Source organism: Myotis davidii, unplaced genomic scaffold (genome assembly GCF_000327345.1).
Source record: "Myotis davidii unplaced genomic scaffold, ASM32734v1 scaffold221, whole genome shotgun sequence".
Taxonomy (NCBI): Eukaryota; Metazoa; Chordata; class Mammalia; order Chiroptera; family Vespertilionidae; genus Myotis; species Myotis davidii.
The window spans coordinates 1,336,638-1,350,941 of NW_006293349.1; the positions used below are offsets into that span (position 1 = coordinate 1,336,638).

Genomic DNA, 14,304 nt, shown 5'->3' on the forward strand with positions numbered 1-14,304 from the left:
TATCTGTCAACAACATCTTCAGCCCTTTGTGGACCGAAAGGCATTGCCTGCCCCCACAGACTCTCACCCTGACGGCGAGTGGAGGCCATGGCCTCCTGCCCATGTTTACTCGGCAGCATTTTTGGAAGACGTGATCTTTGGAGTTTTAAGGAAAATATTCCACAGGGTGTTGGGCATTGTGCAAACAAAATCCGCAAGAGACTCAGAAGATGAGCTTTTGGATAAAGCTGGGAAACTCATACATCTGATAGCAGAAGAGTTGTCAAGAGCCCCGGTCCGCATCCTGGAGAACGCCGAGGAGCAGTGCCGTTTGCCAACAGTGGAGAGAGATGTCCTCAACAACGTTGTGGACATGGTGTTCAGCAAAGTGCTGCAAGAATATGAAATGGACGTCCTGCCCGATTACGATTTCCTCCATGACACAAAAACCTTGGCAGCAAGGGTGACTAAGAGCATCCTGGCCCACACGTTTGATTTCCAAATCCACCCAAAGCTGATAGGAAAGCTTCGTTTTAAGTCGTACGCCACACTGAACGTCGATGTCTTGATAAAGAGAGTCCAAGGTTACATCGCTAAATCAAGATTCCAAAGGCAGGCCTCAACTATCTACACCACCATGTTATCGCACACCCACTTGGAAAAGGTGGTCGCCCAGCTGCTCGCTCAGGTGGGCCCACTGGCCTCCGGTGCAGAATGCAAGGGCACTTCCAAGTCGGAGCTAAGTGACAACGTCATAAGGCTGATCAACGAAATTATGTCCATCATTTCCAAACATGCAATCTGCATTGTCAAACACGGCAGTGAGAAACAGAGCATGATCTCGGAGAAAGATATCCAGTCCATGGTGGGTTCCATCTACGCCGACCTTTCACACTCAAAGCTCTACCAGTCTCTCACAAAGGATAAGAAAGGAATAAGTAAGATGCCTGTTTCGAAAATAGCAAGTTTTATCATAAAAGAAATATTTAACCATCATCTCCAGTCATTTTTACCTGGAGATAAAACATGCCTCTCCGCTGCAGTTGATCATGACGATAAACAGAGAGCAGCCGACAATCAGCAAGGAACCTTGGCTTTTGTGGTGAACTCGGCTGCCTTCCTGGAGGAGGTCATCGCAGAGCTGCTGTGTAAACTCCTGTACGCGTTCTCACACAACGTCTTGGGTACTGAGCACCCAGACATAGTGAAAGTGAAAATTACTGACATTGTGACAACATTAGTAAAATCAATCGTTCTGGAGTTCACCACGTCGGAGATTGTAGTTTCGAATTATTTCGATAATGATATGTGTTCTTCGGCAAGATACAAAGAAATGGTTCAAAACACAGCCAACCTGGTTTATGAAAAGATATTAGGTGAATACAAATCTCTGATTCAAGTCTACAAGGTTATGCAAAGTGACACGACTTCTTTCGGCAGGAAAATTTATCACTTACTATTGGAAGAAATTTATCATCATCAGATGCAGTCGTTAGTGTCAGGAGAACTGGTGTCGTCTTCCTGTTCTTCCCTTCAAACCGAAAACATCATCAGAAACGTGCTGAACGTCGTCGCGAAGGCCGGCCCGGCCAGCCCGTGCGTGACGGTGCTGCCGCGCGCGCTGCTGGAGGACATCGTTTCCAAGCTCATAGCGAACATCTTCCCTCCCACCCGCACGGAGGGCGAGCTCGGGGAGGGAGGCGCTTCACCCGATGACGAGTTTGTGGCTGCAGCTTCAAAACTGACGGATGAAATTATCAAAGAAATCACGGAACATGAAATCCGTCTTGCCAGGGCGGAGGAGAACGCCGACAGCACCCAACTAGACATGATTGAGAACTTGGTTGACTCGATATGTAATAATATCTTGAAAAAATCTGAATTTCAAGCGGAAGTGCAAAGAGATGCAGACAAAAAAGCAGGCTCGTTCCTCAGCAAAGTCGCAAGTTTCGTTATGAAGGAAATTATGGACCATCATCTGAAGCCATTTTTACAGGGTGACGGGGGCTCTGCACTCACCAAACCTGGGAAAGAAAAGACTCAGACCTCCCTCTACTCAGCTACATTTTTGGAAGACGTAGTGGTTGACCTTGTTCGCAAATTTTCTTCCCTTCTAAGTATTACCGAAGAACCTAAGAAAAAAGGGATGTCGGAGACAGAGCTTGTGGGGTTGGCTATAAAATTTGCAAATTCTCTGATAAGAGAATTCAGGAAAAGTGAAATTAAAGTTGTACCGAATGCTGAAGAAGTCTTTGCTTTCCCACCAATTGATAAAGAGACAGTGGATAAGATATCCAACTTTGTATACGATCAGTTCATAGGGAAGTATGACTCCGGTGACATGCAGAAGGATGATAAAGGTCACGTGCTAATAGAAACGATTGCTGCCTTAGCCCAAAAGGCAATCTCTGCCTTCAAAATTCAACCCCTGTTTTCAGGAGACTGGTCTTCCACCTTCTTTTCATTTCTAAATCCAGATCACATCACCCAAAGGGTTCAACACCTGCCACAGAAAACCACGGCACCGAGTAGCACGCGCCTCCGAGGAAACCAACTTACGTTTTCAGAGCAATCATATAAATACACTTCTCCAACCTCAGTCCGGAAACACGTGTTGGGAACTTTGGAACTAGACCAAGGAACAGCAAGTAGAAAGAAAAGTGTCCAGAGTGAGGAGGCGCCTGTGAAAAAAGGCGAGACCCAAGAGCGGAGAGTCACCTCTCTAACCAGAACCATGAGATGCAACCTGCTTAACCTGCTGCCAGGGGCAGCTGCAGGGGTGGCAACTAAAAAGAAAGAGAATGAAAATAAAATGACAATTTCAATTAAAAATTATACTGAGAATGTATCAACAGTTACATCTCCAACTACTAGTGTGAAAAGTAAAGATAGTCAGAAGTCAGATTTGAAGGGAGCACGTAAAAATGATGAAACTGAGAAGAAAAGCAAATCAGTGTCAACAGACGGAGAGAAGCAACGTAATGAGGCATACACACAGACTCCAGGAGCTCCCGGTGAGACAGAGTGGAAGGAGGAAATGGTTGGACCAGATCTGGACACAAACAAACAGAAGATTGACAAAACAAGAGGAAATGCATTGAGAAAAGAAGACGAGCCCTGTCCATTACCTTTGACACCCAAAGTGACAAATGCAGCGACCAACACAGAAGACACATTAACTCCAAAGCCGAACACTGAGTGTAGAAAAGGCACTCTCCCTCTAGTCGATATAAATAAACAATATGCAGGCTATGAACGTGTTCAAAATATCACTGAAAATATTTATGACAATATCTTTGAGACATGTTTTGCCCCAGAATCAGATTATTCAAGTTTCCAAACAATCCCAAGTGATACAGTTCATGTCACCCAAGAGGTCCGCGAGGATTCTGCCCCGTCTGTTTCAATGAAGGACTTACCCCTCTCGGTTGACAAAGATCTCCCTGCCCCGGAGAAGGAAGAAGAAAAGGATAACGAGAAAGTGAGAGAGAAAGAGAAGCAGCAAGAGGGAGGAAAAGAGAAACAACAAATGGGAGGAAAAGAGAAAGTGGAAGCGAAGGAAATCAAAAATGAACCCAGGAAACCGGACAGTGCTCAGTACCCACCGAAAAGTAAGCCTGGGATTTTCCCTGCTAAACTTTTAGAGGATGTTATCATCGAAATGGTTAACAAGTTGATCTTCTGTGCCTCACTAGAAGCACAAACATCTGATAGAGGCCAAAATGTCAGTGACGGCCAACATCAAGCCGACCTCTATGACACAGCCACGAAGCTCATTGATTTGCTGCTGAAGGAGCTGTCCAAGGCTCAGATTAAGGTATTTAGGCCAGAAAAGGAAGGCCTGCCAGTCCCTCCCGGAGGTAAAGGGTCAACCGTTCCTAAAGGGCCTCCTGAGCAGAGAGAGCCAAGGGCAGAGGGAGCCTCACCTCCCACTAAGAAAGCAACGGGGGCGGCAATGTCCCAAACGCAGAAAGTGACGAAGGAAATCCCTCTACACACGGTGTCGTTCCTGGACAGAATCCCGGCCATCGATGAGACACTGGTTAGCAAAGTGGTTCACTCTTCTGTGTGCAATATTTTGAAGGAATATAGGTCTCAAGACTCCCTTTGTCAGAATATAAAGAGCAACGGGGGAAATTTAGCGAGAAAACTGACCAGCAAAGTGATCAATGAAATTTTTCAGCAGCAGCTGAACTTGGAGCCCAGCGATGAGGTCCCATCTTGGGCATGTCTGCCTCTGGAATGTAAGGATATTGTCAAGAAGGTCCAGAAGGCGGTGCAGACAGCCAGTAAAGAGTGTCAGACATTCTCGCCATACGCCATCTTGCTGCCTCGCGAGTTCTTACAGGACGTGATTTCTGCTCTTTTACAGAAGGTTTTCTCAGTCACACCCAAAACCAACGCAGTCCCCTCGGAGGGCAGGTGGCTCCCAGAACTGGATTTCCTGAAAATGAAGTTACTGGGCACCATCATGACCGAGATCGTCAAGGACAAAGACGTGACCATTCAGTATGTGGAGTCCTTACACCCCAACGACGACGAGGTCATCCAGCTGGTGGCCCTTTCTATTTATGAGAACCTCTTGTCCCGGTTCGGCTCGCAGGAGATTATACAAAACTGTGTAGCCAGCAGCTGCAGAATCCTCTCCGAGACCATCGTGGAGCTGGTGCTGCGAGAGGTGTCCGGGAACCAGCTGCAGAGCTACTTCTCGGGAGAGCTGACCCCGTGTCAGTGCGCAGAAGTGGACAGCATCATTGAGAACATCCTCAAGGACGTCCTCCGCAACACGGACACGCCCCGGCCCCAGCCTGCGCCCGCCCACAGGCTGCCTTACAACGTCATAGAGGAAATCGCCGTCCAGTTTCTGTCCAAGCTTTTATCTGTGTTTCCCAAGGTGGACAAGAAGAGAAACAAATCCCTAGAAACTGAAATGCAAAACATCATGTCCAAAATATTAACTTCCCTGCAAGAATTTATCTCAAAAAGTAAGATCAAACTCATACCCCCAGCCAAGGCCTTGGCGACTGTACCGGTATCTGACAATGAAACCATCAAAAAGGTCGTCAATTCTGTCTACACCCGGGTGTTAAAACACTCCGGCTCCCATATGTCCATCTTCAAGGACTTAATGGGGAAGAGCAATGTCCTCTCCGACATAATAGGCTTCTTGATGGTGAAGGAAATTTCCAATTCTAAATTTCAACCGCAAGGAGAGGAAGAAGTATCGAGCTCAGAACTGGTGCTGGAAGCTGTCAAAATTATGGAAAAGGTGGTCAAAATTGTTGAATTTAAGTCCCAGGACAGGTCTTCCTCCAAAAAAGGTTCCATGTTGGATGTCACGTGTTTAGAGGAAGCACTGGCCTTGTTCTTAGCCAAACTGGTGAAGTTGCCCAGTGCCTCCAGCAAAGATGCCAAGAACTTATCAAAGCCCGAGTTAAATAGAATTGCATCTCAGCTGACCAAATCTGTGTCGGCGGAGATTTCCAAAAGTGACATTAGTCTCGTTGCTGCTGACCCTGAGGGGCAGCTTTTAAACCCGGAAAGTGTCGAAATGATCTCTCAGATTATCGACTCTATTTACAGCAATGTGCTGATACAATCCGGGACCTACCAGGACCTTTACTACGACATCAAAGGCACCAACAGAGTCTTCCCCCAAAAGGTGGCCAATTTAATCATCGATGGCGTTTCCAGCGTTTCCTTAGATACAGACACCGACTGCTCCAAGGATTCCCCTGCGGAGCACTTTGGAGATCTAGACGTGAACAGGATCGTCCAGAAGGCGCAAGAACATGCTTTCAAAACGAACCCTGACACGAAGAATGGAGCGCCCGATCCAAACACATCGGGAGAGGAAACGCAAATTAAAATCGTCCCCCACATTGGGAACAAGCCCATCAAAATAGACCCCGGCATTCTTTCCCAACACTTGGCGGTCATCTCGGTGAAAACTGAGCCTCTGGAGAAGCTGCAGATGGAGTGTCTGAGAAACACCGGGCACAGCATAGCCGAAGTGAGACGAGCCTCGATGCAGGGGAGAAGTTACTCCGCCGCAGACGCATCTAGTGAGGAAAAGCTGAAGAAAGAGAGACGCACCTCCTTGAACAGGACGGGACGTCTGGACATGAAGCCCTTAGAGGTAAGTGTGAACGCAGCCGCAGGCAAACAGGTGAAGTGAGACGAGGTGGCCGTGTGACTCTCCTCCTCAAATGGGTATTTGGGGTGCTTTCTGGTGGCGCTGCTGCGGCCCAGCCCAACAGGGGCACCGGCTGTGCTGGTTCAGCCCCGCAGTCATCTGACTTCCTGGGACTTGGCACATGGGTGGCTCCCTCTAAGGGTCTCAGGCCAGTGTTCCTAAGACAATCCGTTTAAACGGTGTTGCTTTGTTTGTAAACAGAACGGGAACACAGGGCATACCCTTCACATAAAAGCAGGGTGACCACGCTGTCATCGTCATGTGAAGATTCAGAAGAAACAACCTCGTGCGGTTCCTGCAGTTCTTACCGTGGATGTCGAAAGACGCCTCGAGGGGACCGCTAGGCTATCAGGACATAGGAAGGTTCAAAAACTACCTAAAGTAGCTTTAATGGCTCAGACTTGAAGCTCTCCCGCAGCAGCAACCTGCTGGCTTTTAGCAACATGTCCACCAACATTAGGCGACAAACGCTTAGATTACACTTGTTTCTTACTATACGACTTTCATTAGCCTTTTCCAGTTTCTTCTATCCTGCAAAGAAGTACACAGTTCTTCCCTCTCCCCCGCTTTTCCTGGACCCAGCAGCCCTGATGCTACCACATTGATGACCCTGTGTCCTCTTTCTGTAGACCTAACCCTGCCCTGCCGCTCACATTCAAGCCCCACATACACTAAACTGCCTGGGACTTTAAAATGCCAATCTGATGCCCTTGTTACAAGGCAACTTTGCCCCTGAGGACAGGGGGGGGTCTGGACAGTGGGGTGACCCTGATCCGCTGCACATTTTTCTTCGTTATCAAAGCCCCTGGTCTCATGGTGCTCGTTCAGAGGATGACTAGGTGTGTCCAGGTATATAGTCTGTGGCCTGGAAAATGAGAAAAAAAATGTATAGGACCGTGCTCCCTGCCCTGCCGCCCACAGAACTCAGTCTCCGGGTTGGGAAATATGTTACTGAGGGCTCTGTTTTCATACCCAAATAACTGAGTTTCTTGTGGGCTGGGACACTAATTTCATCTCCTTTGTCCTAAACTTTTTGGACCAATCCTTTCTGGCTCAAAACGTTCCTGTTCCATGAGGGTTCTCATCATGGCGCTAGCATGCGACTTGGTAGCCTTCATTTACGTACAAGGACTCTCTCGGGAGTAACAGAGTGTGAGCGGGCTGTGGTGTGACACTGCTCAAAGTCAGTTCTTAATTATCAGTAGAATTTTCTGTCACAAATATTACCCTTAGTTGCCAGCTCTCTTTGCTGAAGTCATTTACAGACCAAAGAAAGCAGGTAAAGGCTATGTCAACCAAACAATTACCCCGTCCTCTATCCTCTAAGGGGGAGAAAAGCCATCCTAAACATAAAACTTACAAATAAAGAAGCAGACATAGCGAGCTCTGCTAAGACATGTGACCTGCACCAATCTGGGTAGCAATACAGTCTCTCTCCGCACAGAGGAAGGAGAGACAGAAGACTGAATTAGATCAGAGAGCCAGGCGGCTGTTGGCCACACTCCGGGCTTTACTTTCTTCTCTGAGGTGACAAATTCCCAGCACTCGAGGCCACACACAGTAACAAATCTCACAGCCACATAGAATGACTTTGGATTTTCTCTACCACCAGTTCCCTCCACTAACACAGAAAATCAAAATGGACTGTTTTAATTTCCTAAGAAGGCAGTTTCCATATATTGTTACATATTCCTTTAGGGCACTATTTTCTGAAAACGGACTTACCATGTTGCAAAGGCATGTTGAGGTCAATGATTATTAACTTGTCAGTTTAGAGGCTCTGTGGCATCATTGAGGGCTACAAAAGTGGGGAAACTCTTATTTAATCATCAATGTCTTTGAACTGTCTTTAGACATGGAGAATGGAAAGTGAGGTTCGATGAGGGAGATGAGAGAAGAGTGGAGATGTATGTTCTAAACATTCTTTTGAAAAACATGTGTCCAAAGAACCAGGAGCAGAAGGATAAGGGTCAAAATCAAAACGTTCACAATTTTGTATTAGTCTTTTAAAAATCAAAATTAGATAATAACAGGTTTTTATTGGGGAAAGAAAAGGTTACTCTATGGTTCCTTATCGGGAATTTTTGAAAAATAGATGATCACGGCTACTTCTGTTACAAAACTTTAGAAGTAGGTGGATAAAAAGTAAAATACCAAGTTTAAGAAAAAAGGACCTGTTATAGACCTTCTACACTTTGAAGTAAGTTATGGTAGATTAATATGATCTCCGAGTGCAAAAGAAGATATGATAGACACCAAGTGTTTCTCATAATTTCCATTTGATCCTTAAAATGCTGCTAACATACAAGTGAGTGATAGGGAAGGAAACAGTATTTAAATCCTATTAACATGGCTCTAAGACCACAGAACCATAGAAAAAGGGATGGAGGCACTTGTTTTTAATATTCTTTGTCACTTCAATTGCAGGCTGTTGGCCGAAATTCCTTTCAGAACATAAGGAAGCCTGACATCACCAAGGTGGAGCTTTTAAAAGACGTTCAGAACAAACAAGATCTTCTCATCCGATTAGTAGTTCATGATATTGAAGGTGAGTCAGAAAGTCACAGGGGAGAGGAGCCAACCACTGATGACTATGAATTTGTGCTGAGAGAGGACATAAGAGAAGCAAGCTGTGAACGACTTGAGGACGAAGCTACGGAGGCAGATATGGAAAGCCCGGAGGCCACCGGGAAGCCTCCAGGAGGACCGACGGGGAAGGAAATGAAGTGGCCCGCCGCCGAGCTGGACCAGCCCACCCGCTCCTCCGTCCTGGCTGTCACCAACTCCTCCTGGGGAAATGAGCCGCAGTGTGAGGTGAGTGAGGGCCAGGGCTGCCGGTGACCCGACATGTATGGAAAAGGGAGAGATCTTCAGAGATTCTGTCCAGAATACTCCTTCATTAGGCAGAGGAGAACACTAAAGTGGTTCCTGTCACTCGGGAGCCTGGTGATGTTCATAGGATAAGAGAAATGATGAACATAAAACTAGCGAAGCCATAAAACTCAACCGAGGGAACGCAGGTCACAGAAGGAGACCTGGGTTAGTGAGAGGCCCCGGGGGGACATAAAATGGAAACCATGTGGGAGAAATGAAAGCTAATTATTTATATCTATTACTTAATAGACTCCAGCCTTTATTGTATTTTAGCTAATTAACACCCATTGAAGATTCTATGTAGAAAAGCCTTATGCAGGTAGGATATAACCAGAGGAAGGGCCAAGGTAGGAAGAAAATAAAAGATCCACACAAATTCAGATGATCTAGGTTTGAATTGAAAATTATTTGAGGAAATAATGGCTCAAAACATCCCTAATTTGGGAAATGAAATAGACATGCAGGTCCAGGAAGCCCAGAGAGCTGAATGGAAGACCTGAAATGATAAAATTCCTTGCCACCTCCTTGACATCAGCCTAGATGTTATTGTGGATCTGACTACAAATGCAAGGAAAACAAAGTAAAAAAAGGAGAAAAAAAAAGGGACTACAACAAAATAAAAGACTTCTGTACAGTGAAGGAAACCATTGTTAAAACAAAAAGACAGCCCAGCCAGCATGGCTCAGTGGTTGAGCATCGACCTATGAACTAGGAGGTCATAGTTCAATTCTCAGTCAGGGCACATGCCCAGGTTGTGGGCTCAATCCCCAGTAGGAGGTGTGCAGAAGGCAGCTGATCAATGATTCTCTCTCATCATTAATGTTTCTATCTCTCCTTCTCCTTCTCCCTGCCTCTCTGAAATCAATAAAAAAGAAGACAACCCACTGAATGGGAAAAGATACTTGTAAATCATACATCCAACAAGGGGTTAATATTCAAAAATATATAAAGAACTCATGCAACAATAAAAGAAATAACCCAACTGAAAATGGACAGAGGATCAGAATAGACATTTTTCAAAAGAAGATATACAAATGGGCAATAGGTACATGAAAAGATGTTCAATATCACTATTTATTAGGGAACTGCAAATCTAAACCACACATCTGTAGAATGGCTATTATAAAAAGGATAAGAAATAATAAATGTTGGGGAGAACGTGGAGAAACTATAACCCTTGTATACTGTCGGTAGGACTGTAAGTTGATGCAGCCACATGGAAAACAGTATGGAGGTTCCTCAAAATATTAAGAATAGAACCACATAATCCAGCTGTTGTTCCACTTCTGGATGTTTATCTGAAGAATATGAAAACACTAATTTGAAAAGACATATGCACCCCCTATATTCATGCAGCACTGTTTACAGTAGCCAAGATATAGAAGCAACCCAAGTGTCCAACAATGAATGGAGAGATAAGTTGTGGCTACATATATATGGAATACTACTCAATAATAAAAAATAATGAAATCTTGCCATTTTGACAAAATGGATGGACCTTAAAGGTGTAATGTGAAATGAAATAAGTCAAAAAGAGAAAGATAAATAACATGTGATTTCACACATGTGAAAATTTTTAAAAAATTAAAAGCAAAAGAAAAAACATAAAGAAACCTAATAGATGCAGAGAACAGGTAGGTGGTAACCAGAAGGTAAGAGGGTAGGACTGGTGACAGGGGCCACAGGGGTCAATTGGATGGTAACGGAGAGTAACTAGACTTTTGGGGGTGATCACTTTTTAGGGTATACACATGTTGACTTACAGTGTTGCATACGTGAAACTTGCATAATAATATTTTTAAATAAATGTTGTTGTATAACATTAGCAAAAGTCAAAATATATTGTGAGTAACGTTCCCAGTCATAATAGCCTTTTTGGAGATTCAGAATAAAGGTATTCTCATAAAAGGGATGGCCATGAAACTCACATATGACTTCCCAGCAAGCAGATGAGAGTGCCACTCACAGTGACTGACCTGGTAGCTTCTGAGCTGACCGGGATTATATCTATTCCCTTTATTTTTGAAGCCAGTAAAACCTGATTAAAATACTAGCGAAGTGCAGAAGTGGAAAGCTAATATTCTTCAAACATCGTGCAAGGTTTACCTTTAAAACCCATTCAAACTCCTGCATTAAAATACCGTCTTCACTGAGCCACGCCCACGGATTCCATTGGAAAGAGACATTTTAATCAGAACGATGGGTCCGTCCACCTTCCAATAACCCTCAGGCGCGCCCTCACGCTGTGCATGTGCGCGCCTGACGCCTGGGCTCCTCTTTGCAGAAAGGAGACAGGGAGTCCACGGAGCCGATCCATCACCTCATACACAGGATTATGAGCACGTCGTCCTACAACCAGGAGGACCTGGGCTCACCTGCCAGGTACGTGGCCGCAAAGCAGCACGGAGGAGCCATCGGAGGGGAAGGGCTGGGTCGGGAGAACGGGCCCTGGTAGAGCCACGATGGCGCCATGGCTCAGTCCCAGGCCTTCCCTCGGCCTCCTTCCCTCCCGGAGCCCCCCACGGTGGCTGCTCCCAAAGGCCTCCCCTTCCCACGTGACCCCCATGTTGATTCCGGGGCCTCTACGTGTCTGGGATCACGATGTCCGAGTGTCTGGTTTCCCTTCGTTACTTGTTCTCACCGGGGAGATAGGCGCCCGCTCCCCGCTCAGTCCCCGAGTGACCGCACGCCCCTGCGACCGCCTGTAAGAACCACCCAGGGAGAGAAGGGCCGTGCGGGCTGGAGGCTCTGAGGTAACGGCTAGGGAGCACGGGAGTTTGCTGAGCGAGGGGAAGGATGGGCAGCAACTGCGTGAGGAGGAGACACCCACATCAGGCTGACTACAGAGGACAGAGCACAGCACATTGCTTAGACCTGCCATCTAACCGGTCACCAGGCCTAAAGCGGTTCAAGTTTATCTAAAACGGCTCTAGGTGCACACACAGGCGTGCACTGCAAGAGGCAGCGTCCCGCGTTGTGTGGAGCGCAGTGGGTAGAAGGAGAAAGAGATTCCTGTTGCATTTCCCACCCACCCCCACCCCCCCAGCACAAGGGGACGTTTCTTCCTGACGCTGACACTCACGCCACTGGGGGTGTTTGCTCCTGGACCACGCTTGCCTTTTATTCCCGCACGATGGTTCCTTAAACACACATACTTAGTCACGCAAGCACCTCTCTCCTGCTGATAGCAAAGATGAGGACCGGGCACGGAGCAAACCAAATCAAAGCCAAGTTAGGGCAGGATGGGAGCGGGAAACTGCGGGCCTTTATTTGCCAGGCAAACAGCTGCCAACCCAGCAACGTCACAGGAGTCCGGAGGCCCGCCCAGGGCCAGCAGTGACCAAGTGAAGGCCCAGTGAGCGAGGGAGCGAGAGCCACATTCACCCTGGAGGGAAGTCCCACAGGGCGCACTCGCCCTTCCCCAGCGCGCTCTGCACCAGGCGTGGCCCGTGGCCTGTGGCCCAGTTGGGTAGAAAGAGCCCAAATCCCAGTTCCTCCCTGGGGGTGGGAAGGGTAGGTTTCCACTTGTCAGCAATATCCCAGCCTATTGTAGACGTTCTGAGGGACAGGAGATGCTCCCGTCTCCCCTGAACAGAAGCGCAGCTGGGGTGGTGGCTGGATGGTCTAGGCCTGGACGCCCCAAGTCAGTGGATGGGGGCCCCGGCAGGAACACCCCAACATCCTGGGGGCAGCCGGTGCCTGCCCACCTGAGAGCAAGGGGCGGGCCATCGGCCGAGGGACACACTAGCACTCCTAAGGTCCTGCGAAGAGACAGGGAACAACTCTTGGGAAAGAAAACATTTAAAAGTCGATCAGCAAGGCGGGGGGAGGGAGCACAAAAATAGGCCCTTGCACGTTGCTGTTGGGAATTTAAAATGGTACAGTCGCTGTGAAAAACAGTATGACAGTTTCTCAAAAAAACTAAATGTGGAGCTACCGTACGACCCAGAGAGCCCACGTATGGGTGTGCACCCCACAGGACTGAAAACAGGGGCGCCCAGAGGTTCGTGCCCAGCAGCGTTGTGCACAATCCAGATCTAGGAGCCACCCCACTGGGGGCCGGTGGAGAGAGAAAACGTGGTGCACACAGGCACGAGGCTCGGACTCAGCCTGTAACAGGGAGGAGGTCGGGGCACGCTACAACACGTGTGACCTGAAGACACTGCTAAGTCCGTCACGAGAGGACAGACACCACATGATTCCACGTCCATGAGGCACTTCATGGTCAAACTGGAAGTAGAAGGGCAGCTCCAGGGGGTGAGGCGAGAAGAAGGTGGGTGTTAGTAGCTGAAGGGTGCGGGGTAGCAGTTGGGGAAGATGAAGACGTCCTGGAGAGGATGGTGGTGACGTCTGCCCGGCAATGTGGACGGGCTCAGGCACGAACCGTCCCTCACGGTGTGTGGGGTGGACGTCACCACCATTTGTAAAGTGGGGGGAGTCCTCTGAGAAATCACAGCTACCCGTTCGGAAGCGCAGGGATCTGGTATGTCGCGTTCTCTTCACGGGAAGAACGGCTGACAGCTGTCCTTTCGCTAAGTAATCCCTCCCCCGGTCGGTACGCAGACCATGAAACGCTTTTCCTTTCCTTTCAGTGAGACCAAGGACTGTGCCCCAGACACGCCTGCTCAAGCATCAGACGGTAAGATTTGTTTTTTTAACTTAAATTAGAAAGTATTAAAAGAGGACTCTGTCTCCTGCTTTGATCAATAGTTCAGTTATCAAATCCGAAATGGATCCTTTTTTCTAAATTTCTCTTTATTGTTGAAAGTATTCCAGATGCCCCATTTTTCTCCACTGACCGCCGTCCACCCGACACCGGCCCCTCCCGGCCTCCGCCGCCCTGCTCCCTGTGCATAGCAGCTCCCGTGGTTGGTGTTGGTGTGGTTTTGTTTTTTGCTGTGAGCTTGAGCTACTTCTGGAAATATGATCCTACATCCCTCAGGTGTCCAAATGAGCCAGTCAGCTTGTCTTGTCTGAACTGCTATCACATTTTCTTAATGATTTTGATGAGGAATATGATGCTGTGAATCGACATTTACCGTGGGAGACCTAGCCACAAAATGAGGGTATATCACACCATAGTTTCTATCCGAGCCAGAGCCCAGGACACTAGGATTTAACAATTTTTTGAGAGGTTATTTTTCCTGTGGCTTAGCCCTACAAAAATGGAACCCCCCCAAAAAAAGAGGAGTGAGGGGCTTTTAGGGCTAAGTTTATTTGCTGACATCATCATCTAACTAGAATAGAACTCTTTT

General features: G+C 47.4%; 1 protein-coding gene across 1 annotated transcript in view; it reads left to right on the forward strand.

Annotated features, from left to right (window-relative positions):
- FSIP2 (fibrous sheath interacting protein 2) overlaps positions 1-14,304 on the forward strand; it is a 52,838-nt gene that overhangs the window by 35,425 nt on the left and 3,109 nt on the right. Inside the window, exons 14-18 of the mRNA XM_006767091.1 lie at positions 8-3,121; positions 3,524-6,118; positions 8,603-8,989; positions 11,334-11,431; positions 13,642-13,688. Coding sequence (XP_006767154.1) covers positions 8-3,121; positions 3,524-6,118; positions 8,603-8,989; positions 11,334-11,431; positions 13,642-13,688 — 6,241 coding nt within the window. The remainder of the gene's footprint in view (positions 1-7; positions 3,122-3,523; positions 6,119-8,602; positions 8,990-11,333; positions 11,432-13,641; positions 13,689-14,304) is intronic.